The 20,101-nt window shown below is 48.3% G+C and overlaps 2 protein-coding genes across 2 annotated transcripts in view; one reads left to right on the top strand and one right to left on the bottom strand.

Moving 5' to 3' along the window:
* Positions 1-10,194, bottom strand: part of Cacna1f (calcium voltage-gated channel subunit alpha1 F) — a 28,389-nt gene extending 18,195 nt beyond the window's left edge. The window contains exons 1-17 of the mRNA XM_026782030.1: positions 10,170-10,194; positions 8,231-8,480; positions 7,653-7,758; positions 7,296-7,435; positions 6,912-7,054; positions 6,678-6,830; positions 5,851-6,047; positions 5,640-5,743; positions 3,866-4,021; positions 3,511-3,605; positions 3,302-3,395; positions 3,126-3,152; positions 2,816-2,976; positions 1,652-1,877; positions 591-798; positions 296-416; positions 112-193 (exon numbers count right to left, since the gene is read on the bottom strand). Of these exons, the coding sequence (XP_026637831.1) occupies positions 112-193; positions 296-416; positions 591-798; positions 1,652-1,877; positions 2,816-2,976; positions 3,126-3,152; positions 3,302-3,395; positions 3,511-3,605; positions 3,866-4,021; positions 5,640-5,743; positions 5,851-6,047; positions 6,678-6,830; positions 6,912-7,054; positions 7,296-7,435; positions 7,653-7,758; positions 8,231-8,480; positions 10,170-10,194 (2,288 nt within the window). The remainder of the gene's footprint in view (positions 1-111; positions 194-295; positions 417-590; positions 799-1,651; positions 1,878-2,815; positions 2,977-3,125; positions 3,153-3,301; positions 3,396-3,510; positions 3,606-3,865; positions 4,022-5,639; positions 5,744-5,850; positions 6,048-6,677; positions 6,831-6,911; positions 7,055-7,295; positions 7,436-7,652; positions 7,759-8,230; positions 8,481-10,169) is intronic.
* A 1,693-nt stretch (positions 10,195-11,887) lies between these two features.
* The window catches only part of Ccdc22 (coiled-coil domain containing 22), a 13,606-nt gene continuing 5,392 nt past the window's right edge, over positions 11,888-20,101 (top strand). The window contains exons 1-6 of the mRNA XM_005352773.2: positions 11,888-12,132; positions 12,639-12,816; positions 17,603-17,735; positions 18,614-18,720; positions 18,859-18,925; positions 19,032-19,210. Coding sequence (XP_005352830.1) covers positions 12,083-12,132; positions 12,639-12,816; positions 17,603-17,735; positions 18,614-18,720; positions 18,859-18,925; positions 19,032-19,210 — 714 coding nt within the window. The 5' untranslated portion in view covers positions 11,888-12,082. The remainder of the gene's footprint in view (positions 12,133-12,638; positions 12,817-17,602; positions 17,736-18,613; positions 18,721-18,858; positions 18,926-19,031; positions 19,211-20,101) is intronic.

The following is a 20,101-nucleotide window of genomic DNA, read 5'->3' as shown; positions in this document are numbered from 1 at the left end:
GAGAGAGAGAGAGAGAGAGAGAGAGAGAGAGAGAGAGAGAGAGAGAGAGAGAGAGATCCAAGTCAGAAATCTTAGGGAAAGGATGTCTTGGAGATGGAGCCAATAGCTTACCTGCCCTTGTCTTTGGCAGTGCCTGCATCTCCACTGGCGAGGTTATCCACAGCAATGGCAAGAAATACATTCAACAGGATGTCTGGGGTGAGTTCAGGCTGCAAAGATGGAGAAGCAACCCCTGCCCAGCAACCCCTCCACCCCTCACCCTGCTCTATCCTGTCTCCCAAAGTTCTGAGGATACAGTTGCCACAGATGAAGAGGATGATGAAATAAACACACACCAACATCCCTGGGAAGAAGGGGCCACCGTAGGCCATGATGCCATCATACATGACGACGTTCCAATCTTCACCTGTCAGAATCTGGGGAAGGAAGTCATCAAAAAGTTCTTGGGACCCACCTATAACTCCAGGCCATACCAACACACACACACACACACACACACACACATACACACACACACACACACACAGAGAGAGAGAGAGAGAGAGAGAGAGAGAGAGAGAGAGAGAGCGCTCAGAGTCTCCAAGCCATACCTGAAAGACAGTGAGGAGGGCTTGGGGGAAGGTGTCAAAGGTACTTCTCTTGGTGTGGGTTTGGTCAAAGTTGAACTTGCCCCCAAATAGCTGCATGCCAAGCAGGGAGAAGATGATGATAAAGAGAAAGAGGAGAAGCAACAAGGATGCGATGGACTTCATGGAATTGAGCAGGGATGCCACCAGATTGCTCAGAGATGCCCAGTGTCTGCAGCAGAGACCAAAAAGGGCAAGGTTGACGTTTCGTCCCCTTCAGAGTCCAGGCAGGCCTCCAACTTGGGATACACTGGCGCACATGGGGTTAAAATAGGTTGTGGTGCTGAGGTTGGAGGTGACTTTTGGAGTCAAAGCGTGATAAGAGTAAGAAAGGAGGGAACCTTTAAGTTTGGAGTTAGAGTTGGCATCCAGGGTGTGGCGGGAGGTAAAACTAGGGACGAGGTATAGATACAACTGGGTTTCATGTTGGAACTGGGATGAATTGGGCATGGGGTTAGGGTGATTTGGGGTTGGAGGAGTTGGAATAAGGTTGTGGTTGAAGGTTGGTATAAGGGAGGGAATAAAGAGGAGCCTGAGGCTGGGGAGAGCAGAACATGGGATTACAATTGGAGAAAGGCTGCTGGCCAGGGGTAGGGATGCATCAGCGAACTAAGAATGGCACTGTGGTTGGTGCTCAGTGAGAGGACTGGGGCTGGGAAGTAGGGCTGAGGTGGAGGTTGGGTTGGGTTTGGATTAGATAGTGGACCTGTGCAGGGCATGTAGTTGGGGTTGGACTTAGAGAGGACAGTATGGCTGGGACTGGTGATGAACATGGAGATGGGCTTGGGGGTAAAGTCGTGTTGGCCAATGGGATGGAGATGGAGGAGGCACTATTCCCAGGTGGCTCTCCTCTCCACAGGGATGGGAACTTGTGCATGCTTTGCTTTCTGGTGTTTCCCTAGGACCTAGAAGGTCAGCACACAACAGTAGGTACTCGATGAGTGTTTGCTAAATGAATGATGAGATTGTCTTCGGAGCTGGGGTGTGGAATTGGGTCTGCATTTTGGGGCCCCATGCATACATGCCTGGTGACCTTGAAAATCCTGAGGAGGCGCACACATCGGAGCACTGAGATCCCAAGAGGCTGCATGGCTCCCACCTCCACCAACGTGGTTTCTAGGATGCCTCCACAGACCACGAAGCAGTCAAAGCGGTTGAAAAAGGAGGCCACATAGACAGAGGGGCCCAGACCATACAGTTTGAGAAGCATCTCCACCGTGAAGAGACAGAGCAGCACTTTGTTGGCATACTCTGCAGGGAGAGCGGGGAGGGTGACTGAGCTGGCTATGGCAACATGTAGGATGCCAGGAGCTTTGGCGTGATCTTAGGGTAGCAGGGAACAGGCCAGGTATGGGCTAGGGTTTAATTGGGGTTAGGGACTAAGGCGAATTTGTAGGTTTGGAGCTGGGGTAGAGGATAGAGTTGAGATGGGTACCAGAGTCAGCCTTTGTGAGTCCAAGACAACTCCAAATTCAATGGTACAGTCAGTATGTAGGAGATATTTTTAAATTGTTTTTTCTATTTATGTCTTATGGTTTTGGTTCTGGGTACAGTACCCAGGAGCTCACACAGTTACTCTACCAGCTCCAAGCCTGGGGTTTCTTTAGGACTGAACGGGTTTGGGGTGGGGTTAGGAGCAGGATCAATGGGGAAACTGGGGTTGAGATTGTACAGAATAATGACAACAGGTGACACAATGGGGACCAAGCAATAGCTAAGCTGAGTTCCTTTAGTTGCCCCAACCACTCTGGGCCGTGGGTAGTTAGAAGTAGCTCCATCTTGTGCGTGGGAAAGCTGAGATACAGAGGAGTTGTCCAGATAGCCTGGTGTTAAGAGGCCAGGTTAGAATCCTAGTCTGTCCCTTGGGGGCTGAGTCCTGGGGTTAGTTACTTAACTTCAGTGCCATGGTGAGCAGGACCGTTGGCCATCCTTAGTACATAGGTACTAAGTAAGGTTCTAGCAGAACACAGTTTGAGTTTGGACATGTGAAACACTGAGATTGGAGCTTTATGCACACAGCAAGTACCACATAAGTGTGGTTTGCAGGGTGAGATAGGACAGGTTAAGACTTCTGTACTCATCTGGATTGGAAGATCTGGGGTTCTAAGATTCCCTAGAGAGCCTGCATTTGAACGCATGGAGTGGAGGGAGCAAGGGGTGAAGAAGAGAGCTGACAGGCTGAGGCACACCCTGGGTCTGGGTGAGCCACACAGGCTGCCCATGGTGCTCCGAGGCGATGGTCAACGTGTTGAGGAAGACGAGCAGCAGAACAGCCCAGTAGCAGGCATTGGACTTGACAGCCCGGCGGCAGTGTGCACGGAGGCTCCGATTGGCTCGGCGGAAGTGGCGACTGGGCAGAGGAGAGCCCATCATCATATCACTGAGATGGCTTAGGTCAACCCGGGGTTGAGGTCGGGGAGCTCGGAAGTCCAATGATCCTTGGAGGTGGACTGGTCTTAAAGTCATGGGGTCAAAAGGTTGCACACTCTCACAACTTACCAGAGTTTGGTTTTCATGATCTTGTTTCTAGAAAGGATGGGAAAGGGATGGGGTGTTATAAGGGGCTGAGAGGGAATCAGCATTGTGGGTAGAGGTCAGGGCTGAGGTCATGATTTGAAGCTCAAGTAAGGATGGAGATCTGGGCTACTTAGGGTCCAAGGGCTGGGATCCCTTACAGGCATCGTGTACAGCTGGTCAGAGACCCCTCTTCTTCATCCTCATCTCCTGGGGTGTCTGCCATGGAGCCAGTATCACTGGCTGGGAGGCTGGCTGTGGGCAAAGTGAGGACAGAGGTCAGGACCCAAAGGCCTAGGTCCCACGTCCGGCTTTTCCTTCTGTCTACTCATCCCAGCTCTACCCTGCCTCTTGCCTGGTTGGTTCTCACCATGGCTGCTGGTGGAGTGTGTGGAGCGGGTAGAGTGGCTGAACCATCGTAGTCGTCCACGCCTCCTATTGGTCAGTTCTGACAGCTGTGGCCCTGTGGGGATAGATAAGACTGGGAAGGATGACCCCGAGGCAGAATTAGAGTCAAATCTAGGGGGACAAGGGGCTAGTTGGGGTCTGGGTCTGAGTCTGGGATGAGATTCTGTGTCCTGAGTCAGATCTGGGACAAAGCCTAGGGTGGCTGCAGGCTTGGTCTGGGTCTCGGGAGGACAAATCACATCTGGGGTAGGAATGAAGCTGGGTCAGAAATGAACTGCCTACTATGGCTGGCCCGTCCCTCTTCAGCAAGAGAAGCCAAGTTGCCATCTATAGAGGAGTCATGGAGGTCTAACTCTTCAGCCTGTGTGATCCAGTCCAGGTAGCCCCGAAGGTCCTCCTCCATCTGCTGCTTCTCCCGAAGCTTCTGGAAGTCTCCTCGTGCTTTTGCCTTTTCTCTTTCTTTAGAGAACTCCCTGGAGGAGGAGGGGAGAAGATTACTACATGGGGCAGGCACACCAATAATCTTGTCTGTACCACCCCACCCACAGTAGCTTTCTCATTGTTCTTTGGATATGCCGAAGGCATTCTAGCCGCCAAGCATTTGAGTTGGCTGTTCCTGTGGCTTAAAATATCATCAACACCTTCTCAAGAGGTCTTTCCTGATTTTTAAAAGAAGTACATTTATTTAATTATTGTGTGTGGGGGGGGGGCTGCGTGGGTGTGGGTGGCAAGTAGATATCATGACCTGTGGACCAGAGAACAATCCAAGAGACATGGTTCTCTCCTACCATGTGGGTCTTGGTCAACAGACTTGGCAACAAACATCTTTACCCACATAGCCATGTTGTTGGACTCTGATTATTTATATATATATATATATATATATATATATATATATATATATAAATAATCACTTTGCTATGTAGTCAAAGTGATTCTCCTGCTTCTGCTTTTGCTATTTTATATATATATATATATAAATAATCACTTTGCTATGTAGTCAAAGTGATTCTCCTGCTTCTGCCTCCTAAATTTGGAAATGACAGATGCATATCCCATGCCTGGTTTGATTATATTTTTGAGATAGTGTCTCGTTACCAGCTCAGGGCCTCCCCAAACTTGCAACGTTTCCTGCCTCTGGGTGTTGGGTACAGGTGTGCATTGATATGCTTAGCTCTGAGGTTCCCATTTATTTCCTTTTTAAAAGTATTTAGTATATTTGTGCATGCTTGAGAGCCTGCCTGACTATATGTGCCCCATTTGCATTCAGGAGCCCTTGGAGGCCAAAAGAGGGAATCAGCTACCCCAGCACTACAAGTTACAGGAGGTTGTAACCTGTCATGTGGGTGCTGGAAACTGAACTTAGATCTTCTGCTAGCAATCCCCCTTTTTGGAGACAAGATCTCTTTACATAGCCATGGCTGTCCTGAAACTCACTACATAAGATCAGGCTGGCCTCGAACTCACAGAGATCCACTAGCTTCTCCCTCCCAAGTGCTAGGATTAAAGGTGTGTGCCACCACACCCAGCTCAGGCAAGGATTCTTTACCGAGTCATCTTTCCATTCCCTGATGTTGCTATTTCTAATTGTAACATCCCCCTGTTCCTCTTTATCTTTTGTTTCTTTCCATGGTACACATTGTGGGTAATTAAAGACATTTACTTATCATATGCTTCTATTATCTGTATCTTCCTACAAAAATGCAATATCCAAGAAACCAGGGGGCTTCACGTTTCTTGTTCCATTTCTCTAGTAGTACCTGGCACACAGTAGGTGTTTAAGATGGAAAGACTGAAGGAACACATCAGATTCTCTTTGGTAGTGCTAGGGATTGAGGCCTGAGCCATGGACATGCCGGACAAATGCTCAGACTTTAATTTTTTTAACTTCAAAAATTTGAGGCAGGGTCTCACTAAGTTGTCCAGGCTGGTCTGAAATTTGAGATACTTCTGTCTTAGCCTTCCAGATAGCAGCGATTACAGGCTTGTGCTACCAAGCTCAGCTTAGATGTAGGTTTTTGAAAGATGCTTAGGAATTTGACAGCACAAAAGGTCAGGGGGTTTGTAGGGGAGAACATCCAGGCTTCTCACCCACTTAGGACGCCAAGCACAAGGTTGAGAACAAAGAAGGATCCGAAGATGACGAGGCTCACAAAGTAAACCCAGGGTAGCTCATACCCCATGGCATCCTGCATCTGGAGAGAGAGCACATTCCCCTCTTAGCATGCAGACACGACAACCTGAGCTGGCAAAGAAGGGCAGGTGCAGCCTCTAAGCTGTGTTGAGGGCTTGTTCGCCTCACCCAGTAGAGGACGTCTGTCCATCCTTCCATGGTAATACACTGGAATACAGTTAGCATGGCAAAGAAAAAATTGTCAAAGTTCGTGATGCCACCATTGGGCCCTGGCCAGCGCCCGCGGCACTCAGTCTGGTTCAGTGTGCATGAACGCCCAGAGCCAGAAGACACACAAGGTGATGGGTCCTCCTCTGCCTCCATATCTGTAGGAAAATTGAAGCCGGAGCTATGAGGCAAAGTCACACACTAGTTCCTGCCACTCTGCAGCCCCGTCCTCACAGGAAGTTTGTTTGGCTGCTCGAGGGGTTTTTAAGGCAAAAGTAACTCTTGGCTCCTGTGCTAGAATCAAAGCCCTGGAGGTATCGATTTGAACCACTGGGATGCTGAGCCCTTCCAACATAGATCTGGGAATTGTGAAGTGTAAATCTTGTATAGAATCTTAAATATCCTCATTAGTATAGTGGTGAAAAAAGAAAAAAAAGAATTTTAAATAACAGGGGGCAGAGTCTTGTGACTGTGAGAGTCTTGAAAAGAAGGCAGAGAAAATGCTTGGACAGGGGTCTCCACAAATGCCTAAAGGCAGGTTGTGGAGTTTGAAGTCTTAAATGCCTGCCGCTAGGCAGACTGGTCCTGTGAGTGGGGTCTTGTGATACCTGTACAGCCATTATGGAGAGAGGGGCTGTATTCTGGGGTTTAGGGAGGAGTTTTCAATACAAGGGTGGGGTTTGGCTATACCTGAGCTTAGAGACCAAGCCTTGCGAAACAGAGTGGGCTTTCTAAAAGCAAGAGAGGGCAGGGGGCATGTCCTGCCCTGTGAAAGGGGGGTGGCTGACCGGATCCTAGGAAGTAGCACGTCTTGTGCATGCGTCCGAGGAACAGCTCGAGTCCGATGATGGCGTAAATAATAATGACGAATAGCACCAGCAGGGCAATATGCAGCAGCGGCACAAGCGCCTTCATGATGGAATTGAGCACTATGTGCAGGCCTGTGATGGGGAGGGGCGGGCTTAGCGCTTTCGCCTCCAGCTGGGAGCCCCACCTCCAACTCAGGGGGAGTATACACTTACTCGGTACCCCAGACACCAGTCTCAGTGGCCGCAGCACCCTAAATGCCCGCAGTGCCTTTACATCGAAGCCTCCCGGCTTTCCTCCAGTATGTGGGGCATCACCTGGCCGTCCGGGTCCTTGCTCCAGCAGCACGCTGAACAGCCTGATGGCGGAGCATGAAACCGGGATGGGGAGAGTCAAGCCTTTGGCTTCCGCCCCTTCCCTCCTTCCCGTTTAGAAAAATACAAGTCCCTGTAACTGGAAACGCAAATGGTTTTACATATGTTAATATGCCTAATTTTAGCTGCAGAACAGGGACTGTCCGAAGCAGTCGCTTCCCTGAGCCCCAGAATTCAGTGGATTGCGAACTAGGGTGGGGTGCTCCTCCCCCTGCAGACGCGCACCCGACCACGACGATGATGAAGTCGAGTAGGTTCCAACCATTGCGAATGTAGGCGCTGGGATGGAGCACTAGCCCATAGGCCACGATCTTGAGCACTGTCTCCACGGTGAAAATCACCAGGAACACGTATTCTACCTGTTCCTGAGGGCGGAGCCGGGGACGGGACGTAAAGGTCGGGACTTATTTGGGGCCAGAGTCAGATCCGGTGGGTGTGGGCGCAGGTTAAGGTTAACAAGGTTGCTTTTGCCAGAACCAAGAGTGGAGTGAGGTGGGTCCAGGAGGGTGGGGCCTGGCTGGGTGGCTTAAGCTGTGGTTCTAAAGGAAACTTCAGTCAGGTTGGGGATGGGGTAGGCCTCACCAAGTTGTGATTAGCAGTGTTGGAGTCGTCCTCAGGAAAGGGGATGTACACACCCAGGGCCACGCAGTTGGCAAAGATGGTCAGGAGGATGAGAATGTCAAAAGGTCTCAGGTGAACACAGTTAAGGACCCAGGAAGAGTGACGTTGAAACCCGCATACTCCTTTGGTGCCTTCTCCACCCAGTGCTGACTCTGGGCAGGATCATGCTATGTAGCCTAGTCTGCATTTGAATTTTTAGTTTCGCCTCAGCTCCCCGAGTTATGGGGTTATAGGCATATGCAAGCATAGCCAGCTTAGTGATCTTGATCCCGGTGACTGTCATTTCTCTGGACACCCTTTCTATTCCAGTTCTTGACCTCTCTCTCTTTTTCTCTGTGTTGGGATTGCCCTCAGGGTATCTAATACACTAAATAAATACTCTACCACTGAGCTCTGTGCCCACCCCAGGAATCAGTCTACCCCGCCCCAAAATTTGATCCGTGGTCTCTGGTAATTGCAGTCCTCCTTCATTTCTAGGCCTGATCTAATCCTTGACTCTTTATAACCTGGTCATTCTTACCCCAAGTCGCCTAGGATACTTCCATTCCACAATGCTGATGCAGGACCGACGAAGGGGATTGGTTAAGGTGAGGCAGAAGAGTGCTCGAGGTGACCGCTGGGCACTGGCAACTGCTACAGTCTTGTGTTTGTTGTGCTGGGTCCTTCTTCTTGGGGTCCCCAGGCCTGATGCCCCATTGGTATCAGGCCCCACAGCTGGAGGCCCAGGACTCAGCCCCCATTCAGGACCAGGGCCTGTCCCATTGGCTGGACTGGGCTCTGTAGTGGTGTCTGTGCGGAGAAACAGAGTCAGGGAAGGGATGGAATACCACAATCATAGCAACTTCTTGTTCAATTCTATCCCTCTGTTTGAAGGGAGAAGAATATGCAAAACTATGGACGAGTGGAGCCTGCTTGGGTTATGGGTTGAGGGTTAAGAATCAGTGTTGGAGTTAAGTTTAGGATGGAGAGAGTTTTGTTGAGGGATGAAGCTAAGACTGTTTTCAAGCGGGGCAGGACCTGGCTGGATGGTCACTGTGCTGTGCACTTCAACTTAAGGTCAAACTGGAGTGCTGGATTTTGGGTCAAAGTGGGCTTAACCTTACTGATAAAGGCAAGGATGGAGTTTGGTTGAGATTTTATTTAGGGTTGAAGCTGGGTATTCGAATGAGTTGGGCTTGGACTTCGGATCAAAGTGAGGAATAAATTTTGAGTAGGATTTGCGTTTTTCATTAGGGTTTTCATCACTCAGTTTCAAGATTCTGTGGCTTTGTTTTGGTTTCTGAAAGGGGTAGGAGGCCTAGTTAAGATCCCCAGCTGTCTGGTTTCAAATTCTGACTCCTGAGACCAGCCTGGTCTACAGAGCTAGTTCCAGGACAGGCTCCAAAGCCACAGAGAAACCCTGTCTCGAAAAACCAAAAAAAAAAAAAAAAAAAAATTCTGACTCCTATTTAGAAGTTGTGTATTGCCTTGAGTAAATTATGGAATTACCCTTGAACCTCAGTTTTCTTATCTGTATACTGAGGAAGATAATAACGGTTGACTACATTATAAGGAGGCTGTGAGGAGTAAATTGAGCTCCCTGTTCATAAGAATGCCTAGTATGTAGTATTATCACTATTTTGAAAATGAGGAACCTGAGATGCAAGCGTTAGTAATTTGCTGAAGTGGTCAAATCAAGCATTCTGACAATCTGACCTTCCCAGTTTCCAATAGCAGCAGCTGCATGTTCTCGCTCTGTATTGGTTTTGTGTCTGTTTAACCTGAAGAGGTGGCTCTGTGGTTAGGAGCACAGCACTGCTCTTCCAGCGGATGGAAGTTTGGCTCCTAGCACCCACCTGGCAGCTCACAGTCTCCTGTCACTCCAGTTGCAGGGGATCTGTTGCCCCTTTCTCACCTCGGTTGGCACTGCACACACATGGCACTCAGACATAAACTCAGGGACATACATACACTTATAAAAATAAATTAATAACAATTTGGAAAAGGGTCTGTGCTGTTTCTGGGCAGCCAGGGAAAATCAGTCAGTAGCAGTACCGGTATCTAGAGGTTAGACGACCTTCAAGTTCATGATAAAGTCTGTAGCCATTGCGAGGTTTGCAGTCTAAGGTCCCCTGTGCTGGAGGTAGGGCATTGTCTTCTGGTTAGGATGGCTTAGATGAAGATTTAGAGAGCTACTGGATTGGAGTTAGAAGTGGACTGAGTGCTAGTGTCAGGATGGAGTCAGCCTTTCATTTGGGAACCGAGGCTATGAATGAGGTTGGGGAGGGTACTGGGGACATGGGCTAGGTTGTGGTGCCTATATGGCAGGTGACAAAGAAGCTCTAAGGGGTAGGTAGCTAGGACAGGAAAAGAGTGATGATACTCTATTTCCCCAGATACTCTCCAGGAGAAGGATCCAGGTGGGGAGGTGAGAGGGTGAGGGTGGACCAGAGCCCGGGGTGACTCTAAGGGTGTTCAGGGGTGGATGGCTGCTCTCACCTTTCCCGCCTTCAGATTCTGACATCCTCCTCTGGAGATGTAAGGGCCATCTGGACACCGTCCCCCTCTTCTCCTCCAGCCTTAGAGAGATTAAGGTCACAGGGCGGGGAATGATAGTGTCAGTTGGGAGGGTGAACAGGGGAGATATTTGTAAGCCAGAGACTGGCAAGTGAAAAGGCTCCGGTTAACTGTTTACCAAATAGATACCTGCACTAAGTAGATAGAAGCTGAAATAAGAAAAAAATGATGCAATTTTCCAATAACAAAATTTTAAGTACATTGGACAAAATTAACATGAGCATTATTATCTCTATGAAAAAAGAGTCAAATAGTAAATATCAAAGGGATGTAAAATGGATAAATATATAACATTTAGTGATGATGTAAATTATTCCCAAAGTGATCCGTTTGGTATTTTGCTTTGGCCATACCAAACAAAATCCCAGCATAATTTTCTTTGGAATTGACATTTTTGAGATACAAAGAACCAAGAAAAGCCAACACTTTTTTTTTAAAAAAAAGAACAAGATGGGAAGGCTTGCCATATCTGTTATCAAGATTCATTATAAATCTACAGTAATTAAAAATAGAATACAGTCATGCGTGGTGGTACAAGCTTTTAAATGCAAGAACTTGGGAGAAAGAGGAGTACTACCATTACAGTTTTGAGGTCATCCTGGACTACATTGCAAGACTTTGTCTACCAAACCAAGACAAAACAGCACAACAATAAAAAACAAAGTATTGTTCAGAAACTGAGTCATGTACGTGATGTGTGTGTGTATATGTGTGTGATTTATAACAAAAATTAGGACTATTGAGCAGGGGAGACAAAATAGTCTGTTCAATAAGTAATGGTTGCATAGATATTGTTGTGTTAATACTCTTTGGATTGCACATGTATGTATTAGTATATTAAAATGATTCATTTATTGATTGCATGACTGACAGCTCTTTCTCTCCCCCCCCCCCCGCCCACTCTCTTCCTTTTTTGAGGGAGTCTCTCTGCGTAGCCCAACCTTTGCTTCAACCAGGTCCTGGGATAACAGGTGTTTTCCACTGCACCTGGTTTAGTAACTTGGTTTTTTCTTTCATCCATTGTGAGTGCCTGACAGTGGTACCGCTGCACATGTGCAGATGTCAGAGGACAATTTGTAGGCGTCTATTCTTTCTCTGCCATGTGGGTCCTAGGTATCTCACTCAGTTTGCCAGGGTTGGTGGCAAGAGGCTTTACGTGATGAACCATCTTACTGGCCCAGTAATTAGGTTTGTTTATTTATTTAAATGTATTATTACATGTTTGTGTGCACGCTCAGGCATACATGTGTCACAGTGTACATGTGGAGTTCAGACTCTATGGAGGCATTTCTCGCCTTCTACCATGTGGATCTCGGGGACAGAATTCAGCCTATCAGATTTGGTAGCAGGAGCCCTTATCTTGAGCTGCCTTCCTAGGAGTAGTAATTATATCTTGACCATAGAACGTAGGTATTATCAAAATTCTCATTTTACAGATGAGGAAAGCAGCACAGAGGGGAACAGTCATTTTGTACACTTGTAGGCTTTTATAATTTGGAAGATGAAGCTTCCTTAAATGAAGCATTTCTCTGTCCTGTCCCTCAGCTGCTAGCACAATTCCTTTTTCCTTTGGACGAGGCTGCAGAACTTCAGATGGGAGAACTACAGCTTCCAGCAGCCATTGCGTACTCAGCTCTTAGTGTGTGCAATATACCACGCCTCCAGGCATCCCGCTTGCGCAGCGCTCACTCGCAGAACTACACTTCCCAATGTTCCTTGCGCGGCACGTGATGCTCTGTCCTCCGTGAGCGCGGAGAGCAGTTGCTACAGCGTTGCTCCACTTTCTCTGATCCGGTCCCGGACCCAGCCCCAGCAGAGTTAGTACTGACTCCAGCATGGAAGAGGCCGATCGAATCCTCATCCATTCTTTACGCCAGGCGGGCACGTAAGTACGCAGCCCCACTCGCCTCCAATTGCTCACATCCGGGACTCCAAAACCTAGTACCCCATTACCCGGGAACCTTAAAATCGAGACCTTGGCAACCAAGGGCCCCAACTTACAGGATCCTAAGCCCACCTACATCTTAACATCACGGATACCCCAAAAGTTTGACCTGGACATTTCGTAAGCCCAGAGGACTCAGGCACCTTATAAGACTCGAACCGTGGGAACTGAGACCTGAAATGTGTGATTTGGACACTAATATGCTGGGACCCTGATATGTAGAGGGTGTAAGACACCTGCACTCTGAGATCCAGGAATCTTACAATCCAGGACTGGCACTCAGCGTCTCTAGAGTCCTGAGACTGGACCAAGTAGAAGTCCTAGTCACGGACACCCAGGGTCTGTTGAAACCTCGGCTCTTCCCTGCCCCTGGGTACTAGCGCTTCCTTCTCTAGAAGGCTGTTTTCCCCCTAACCCCTCCTCAAGCCTGCTGCTTTCCTCTTTAGGGCAGTTCCTCCAGAAGTGCAGACTCTGCGAGCTTTCACCACTGAGCTGGTAGTAGAGGCCGTGGTCCGATGCCTTCGAGTGATCAGTCCTGACGTGGGCTCTGGCCTCAGTCACTTGCTGCCACCAGCGATGTCTGCCCGGTTTCGCCTGGCCATGAGCCTGGCTCAGGCCTGCATGGTGAGTGCCCTCCTCCCAGTATGCACACCACCTTCATTCCCTTTTCACAGTCACCAAGTTCTTTGACACTCTTGCCTTCCTCTCTGTCCCTCTTTGTGGCTTGCCATTCATTAATGGTTAAAGCTGCCACATGTGTATCCAAACCGTGCAATTAGTTCTGACTCTACGTAGCTCTACTCATCCTGGTTGTATGACCCTAACCCTGCCGTGGCTATTTCCTTATCTCTGAAATGGAGGTGCTAAAAGGTTGTGTGGAGTAAATGAGCTGATCCGGTTTACCCCTGGACTAGCTGTAGCCCCCACCTTTTAAGCTTCCAGCAGCCATTGTGTACTCAGCTCTGAGTGTGTGCAATATACCACATTTAAATGTATTTATTGCATGTGGTCAAGATTTCATCCCAGTGTTACATTGTATCCATTTACCCACATATCAGGGCTGAAGAAAGACTTTGATTGCATTATATACTTCCACACCAAGCTCTGATTAGTTGTGCCCAGATCACATGAACCTCCTATAGGGCTGATTAGCTGCTGTTTCATGGCATAGAACTGGGGAAGGGATGGTTACCCATAGAAAGGTGTTCTGTTTTAGGAAAACATCATCTGTTACATTGTATTGTGCCTCTTATAGTTAGAAAACCACTGCTCTGTTAGATCAAATAAAGTGCTTCAATGAATCACCCACCCTCTGTTTCAAAGTAACTGTATCCAAGAGCTGAGAATTCTGCCTTTTTTTTGTAATTCACTTGTAACAAACTTTCTTTGCAACATTGTCTTTTAACCTTTTGATCTTTAGTTTCTGTCTGTGTAAAATGAATGTGAAAGCTAAACTGTATCAAACTGTAGCTCAATTTTAGAGGGTGTGCTTCCTGGATTCAGTCTCCAGCATTCCAAAAGCAACAACTAAATTGCTCGGGGAAGAGTTGGTAGCATAATCTGGCCACACGCATCCCAGCAGCCTGTGCTTATGGAATGAATGTAGACACTTCCAGCATACACAGTACGTTGCTAAGTCTGTGGTGGCAGGTCAGTGGAGTACCTAGTAGACCAAAGGGGACAGGGTCATCCAGCTGTTTACCTTGGACAGTGCTTATGCAGTTTTGGTCTGAGCAGTACCCCTGTTGGCTCTTCCTGGCTAGGTCAGCACTCTCAGATTTGCCAAACTGTTCCCACATTCTAGGAACTCTTTGCCTCATGAAGTGATCAGTTTGCCCCTGTTCAGGGCCACATTCTGGAAGATGGCTTTTTTTAAAAAGGTTTATTTATTAATTATATATACAGCATCTGTCTACATGTATCCCTGCATGCCAGAAGAGGGTACCAGATCTCACTACAGATGGTTGTGAGCCACCATGTGGTTGCTGGGAATTAAACTCAGGACCTCTGGAAGAGCAGCCAGTGCTCTTAACCCCTGAGCCATCTCTCAGCCTCTGGAAGATGGCCTTTTAAGAGAGAAGCTATGTCTTCTGCTGGGCACATAGTATGCTCAGTGGGAAGTACCAAGGTGGTGGATGGGATGAGGCTTTCTCTGATGTTCCCTTCTCAGTGCTGTCTGCCTCTGGATGTTGTGGCTCATGTTAATTTCGGTATGGGGAACCTGGTGGTCAAGGGATACCTGTGATTGTCTGGTTCAGCAGCCATGGCTTGCCAGCAGCAATCAAAAAGGGTCTCCAATTCAGCATTGTGTGTTTGGTCTTCCTCTCTGTGTCTCTTGCTTTTGGTATCCATTTCTATACCTGAAACACCTCTGTGTTTTGGGCATTTGTCACTGTATAAGGCTACTTAGTCAGCGCTCTATTGCTGTGAAGAGACACCATGACCATGGCCACTCTTATTAAAAAAGCATTTAATTGGGGCTGGCTTACAGTTTCAGAGGTTTAGTCCATTATTCTCATGGTGGGGAGCATGGAGGCACACAGACAGATGTAGCTGAGAGTTCTACATCTGGATCCCAAGGCAGCAGGAAGAAAAGAACTCTGGGCTTGGTTGGCACAGGCTTCTGGAACCTCAAAGCCCGCCTCCAGTGACACACTTCCTCTAACAAGGCCACACCTAATCCTTTAAATAGCACTGCTCCCTGGAGACCAAGCATTCAAATCTGTGAGCCTCTGGGGGTATTCTCGTTCAAACCACCACAGCACCTCACTCCTGGAATGAGTTTCCTTATCCGTCACAACTCTTAGATCATAGATGTCAGATTTTATAAGCTTTAAATTATGTAGCATAGACCCCAGTTGTTTTTTATTCTTGTGTGACCATGATCCTCTAATACAGCTTCTATTGTGACAGAATACATGAATACATATCATAATGGTAGTTTTTTTTTTTTTTTTTTGGTTTTTTCGAGACAGGGTTTCTCTGTGGTTTTGGAGCCTGTCCTGGAACTAGCTCTTGTAGACCAGGCTGGTCTCGAACTCACAGAGATCCTCCTGCCTCTGCCTCCCGAGTGCTGGGATTAAAGGCATGCACCACCACCACCCGGCGTAATGGTGGTTTTTGAGTCAGTATTCTGCACCAGGCACTGTGATAGCATGATGAGAACTCATTTAAGCCTCGTGACAGTTGTCCCAGATGAGTACTTTTAATATTTTTTTTTGATTTTTTTTTTTGTTTTTTTTTTGTTTTTCGAGACAGGGTTTCCCTGTGGCTTTGGAGCCTGTCCTGGAACTAGCTCTGTAGACCAGGCTGGTCTCGAACTCACAGAGATCCGCCTGCCTCTGCCTCCCGAGTGCTGGGATTAAAGGCGTGCGCCACCACCGCCCGGCTTTTTTTTTGATTTTTCAAGACAGGGTTTCTCTGTAGCTTTGAGCCTGTCCCGGAACTAGCTCTTGTAGACCAGGCTGGCCTTGAACTCCCAGAGATCCGCGTGCCTCTGCCTCCCGAGTGCTGGGATTAAAGGCGCGTGCCACCACCACCCGGCCTTTTAATATTTTTTTAAAGAATGTTTAGGGTTTGAGAGATGGCTCAGTGGTTAAGAGCACTCACTGGCTGCTCTTCTAGAGGTCCTGAGTTCAATTCCCAGCAATCACATGGAGACTCACAACTATCTTTAATGAGATCTGGTGCCCTCTTCTGGCCTGCAGGCATATATACAGACAGAATACTACAAACATAATAAATACATTTAAAAAAGATATTGAAATTTTTTATTTATTTAGATTTTAGATTTTTCATTCTGTGCATATGAGTGCTTTGCCTACATGTATGTGTGTATATATGCATCATTTGTGTGCCTGGTACTGGTGGATGTCAGAAGGAGCTATTGCCTTCCACTGGAACTGGAGTTTTTTTTTTTTTCCGAGACAGGGTTTCTCTGTAGCTCTGGAGCCTGTCCTGGAACTAGCTGTTGTAGACCAGGTTGGCCTCGAACTCACAGAGATCCACCTGCCTCTGCCTCCCAAGTGCTGGGAATAAAGGCGTGCGCCACCACCTCTGCCTGGCTAAAATGCACTTATCTATTTTTATGTGTATGGGTGTTTTGCCTGCATGTGTCTGTACATCATGTACTTGCCATGGAGGACAGAAAGGGCCTTAGAACATCTTGAACTGGGGTTAAGGACAGCTGTGAGCTGCCATGTGGGTGCTGGGAATCTAACCCAGGGCCTCTGGATGAGCAGCCAGTGTTCTTAACCACTGAGCCAGTTCTCCAGCCTCCCCCTGGAACTGGAGTTACAGAGGGTCATGAGCCACCATGTGGATGCTGGGACTAGAACCCAGGTCCTTCAGAAGAGCAGCTAACCACTGAGCCATCTCTTTAGCCCTTGGTATAATTTTTTTCTTACATAACAAAAGTGAAGTACAGAGAAGTATTGACCCATGGTCACACAGTTGGTAAGAGGCAGAACTTGGGTTTGAGTCCAGGAAGTTTGCTTTGTCTTTGAACCTTTCTGGAACTCTTTTTTTTTTTTCTCCGAGACAGGATTTCTCTGTAGCTTTGGAGCTTGTCCTGGAACTTGCTTTGTAGACCAGGCTGGCCTTGATCCGCCTGCTTCTGCCTCCTGAGTGCTGGGATTAAAGGCCACCACCGCCCAGCCTCTCTGGAACTCTTGAGAGTCCTTTCTTCCTGAGCTGTGTGTTTGCTGATCTTTTGCCTGTTGTCATTGATGATGATGGTGGTGGGGATTATTTTGTTGATACTGGGGGTGGAACCTAGGGCCTTGCTCACATAGGCAAGCACTCTGAGCCACATCCCCAGTTCTGTTTATTTTTAGGCACTACTTATATAATAGATAGGTTCATGACTTCTTCTCAAAGGCGACGGATATTGTTTTCCTAAGCTGTCATTGCTCTTTTGACTTTGTTAGTTATATTTTTTAAAGTCATTTCTTTTTTTTTTCACATGGGCAGAAATCCTGTGTTCTTTTATGGCCTTTGGATTTTGAGTCATAGTTAACTTTGTTTTTGTTTTTGGAGACAGGGTTTCTCTGTGTAGCCCTGGCTGTCCTGGAACTTGCTCTGTAGACCACGCTAGCCTCCAGCTCACAGATCCTGTTGCCTCTGCCTTCTAAGTGCTGGGATTAAAGGCGTGCGCTGCCACTGTCAGCAAGCCTGTTGAGCTTTAATCTCTTTTATTGATCTTATAATACTGAGTATGATGACTTTGTGGCCAGAATGCCTTGGTGATGTAGGTGGGGGGGGGAGTGGGAGGGTGATGGCAAGTGAAAGAGTCAGAGCAGGTGTGGTAGTCCCAAGGCCCCCAGATCAGGAGGCTCCTCCTTGATTGGCAAATGAGGGCCTGGCTTTTTACCCTCAGTATCATCATCTGGCTATACTTGCTAACCCCCAGGACCTGGGCTATCCCTTGGAGCTTGGCTATCAGAACTTCCTCTATCCCAGCGAGCCTGACCTTCGAGACCTGCTTCTCTTCTTGGCTGAGCGGCTCCCCACCGATGCCTCTGAGGATGCAGACCAGCCTGCAGGTATGGGGTCCTGAATGGACTGTGTTCCCAGGGTGATAGGGGTTAAGAGAAGTGATAGGAAGGGTAGGGGCTGGATGTATCCTCGGGAGAATGGGTAGATACAAGGTCAGAGAGCGGATGGATTCAAGGCAGGTAGCATGAGGTAGGAAATGAGTTGCCCAGCTTCCCTCCTGTACCTCTGCTCCTCACTCCGTTCTTATCATATGGGTGTTCTTAGTGTTCCCAAATGTGCCAGGTCAGGTCTAGCCTCAGGGTGTTGGGTCCCTGGATTATTCTTCCCTCAGATCTCTTCATAGTCAACTCCCTACTAAGTGAGTCCCACCCACGGGGCATGCACTGCTGAAAATAGCTGTGAACATCAGGCAACACAAAACTAAACCCGCTTCAAACGTTAGGAGATTGTTTGGTGTGACTGAACTGCTCTGTTCTTGAGCGTGCTTTATCTTTGTAGATGATAATATCATGTCAGAATGTCAAAAGATTAAATACGCCCTCAACTCTTGTGCCTTCTGCTCTGTTACTTCAGCAAGGCCTTTCTCTGGCTGCTCTTTGGAACATTCCAGCCCCTTTTAGCAATCCTTCTCTCTCCTGCTTAGAATAGATGGTCCTAATGGTCCTATTCATGAAGTTTCTTTTCTGTTATCCTGCTGACGCTATGAAGATGGGGACCTTATCACTTTTGTCTCCTGAAGCGGTGTTTGACGTGGTAACTGGTACCTACCTACTTTAAGCTCAGTAACTGTTGGATGAGCGAGAATGTTAGTTGACTCCACCTGCACTAGGAGGCGAGGGATCAGGCCGGCTTCCCAGTACTTTCAGATTTGTGGCATGTCACTCCTTCCCTATCCCCCCCCCCACCTCCACCCCTCACCCCATAGGTGACTCGGCTATTTTCCTTCGGGCCATTGGGAGCCAAATCCGGGACCAGCTGGCCCTGCCCTGGGTCCCACCTCTCCTTCGAACTCCCAAGCTGCAGCGCCTCCAGGTGGGATCCCCACCTCCTGTCCATCTGGACTTGTGCCCTCCTTGCCTTCTTTGCCCTCATGCGCTTGCTCAGGTTGTCCCCCCCCCCCCCCCCTTCACTAGTACCTCAACCTAGAGGCCGACTCTGCTCTCTCCACAGGGCTCAGCCCTCCGGCAGTCATTCCACTCCAGCACGTTGGTTCTGCCTGAGCTGAGTTCCAGAGGAGGTGAGGCTGCAGCTGTATGGATCTAAGTGAGGGAGGGAGAGGAGTGTGTGGGCATTGGTGTAGGGTGGTGAAGGGGGAAGCTGACTGGCACTGTTTCTGCCTTCAGAGCCACGAGAGTTCCAGGCGAGTCCCCTGCTGCTACCAGCCCCCACACAGGTGCCCCCGCTTGTGGGGAGGGCAGCCTCCCTCCTAGAACATCACGCCATCCAGCTTTGCCAGCATGTGAGCAGGGATTGCCCAGGGGATGAAGACCGAGTGTGCCGGACACACCGCCTCCCATCCCAGGTACCATCATTGTTCAGCTCTCCTCCCAAAGCTTCTGCTTCCTGTGGCTCCTCTTAGTTCTCCACATCTCATTGTCCCTACTCTGTCCCTCTCTTCTTTGCTTCTCCTCTGTGTGCACCTGCCTGAAAGAATGAATAAGATGGACGAAACCTGCAGCAAGGCCTTCCCCTTTGCTTACTTTCCTGTTCTGAAAAAAATGGGCTAGTGGGGTAGCGAGCTTGCATGAGTTTTACCTGGGACTGTTGGAAGTGTCCCCTGTGGGTACTGGGGCGTGTCCCTGAGCTGTCTCTGCCTCTGCATTTGTCACTGATCCTCATGGTTTCTGGCTCTGGGTGTCTACACCATCTCCTCCTCTTACTGTCTTTCTTGTTCTGTGGTTTTCCTGCCTCTCTCTCATCCTTTCTGTCTCCCCATTTGTATGTTGCATTGGTTTTTTTTTTTTTTTTTTTTTTTTGGTTTTTCGAGACAGGGTTTCTCTGTGGCTTTGGAGCCTGTCTTGGAACTAGCTCTGTAGACCAGGCTGGCCTCGAACTCACAGAGATCTACCTGCCTCTGCCTCCCGAGTGCTGGGATTAAAGGCGTGCGCCACCACTGCCCGGCTGTATACTGCATCTTTCTCTCTGTTCACTTTTGCCTGTCCCCTCTTGCCCCCCTACCAATTCATCTTCTCTCGCCACCTCTGTCTACTTCTTAATCTGTCCCCTCTTCCCCATATCTGCTTCTCCACCTGTCTCCTCTCCCCACCCTCCCTGTCCATTTTTGCTTTTGTCTCTTTCTTTCTTTCTTTCTTTCTTTCTTTCTTTCTTTCTTTCTTTCTTTCTTTCCGTCCGTCCGTCCATCCATCCATCCATCCATCCATCCATCCATCCATCCATCCATCTATCTATCTAT

Source organism: Microtus ochrogaster, chromosome 10, assembly GCF_000317375.1.
Source record: "Microtus ochrogaster isolate Prairie Vole_2 chromosome 10, MicOch1.0, whole genome shotgun sequence".
In the NCBI taxonomy this organism is placed as follows: Eukaryota; Metazoa; Chordata; class Mammalia; order Rodentia; family Cricetidae; genus Microtus; species Microtus ochrogaster.
The sequence above is the reverse complement of the archived record's forward strand: the minus strand, read 5'-3'. Positions and strand labels throughout refer to the sequence as shown.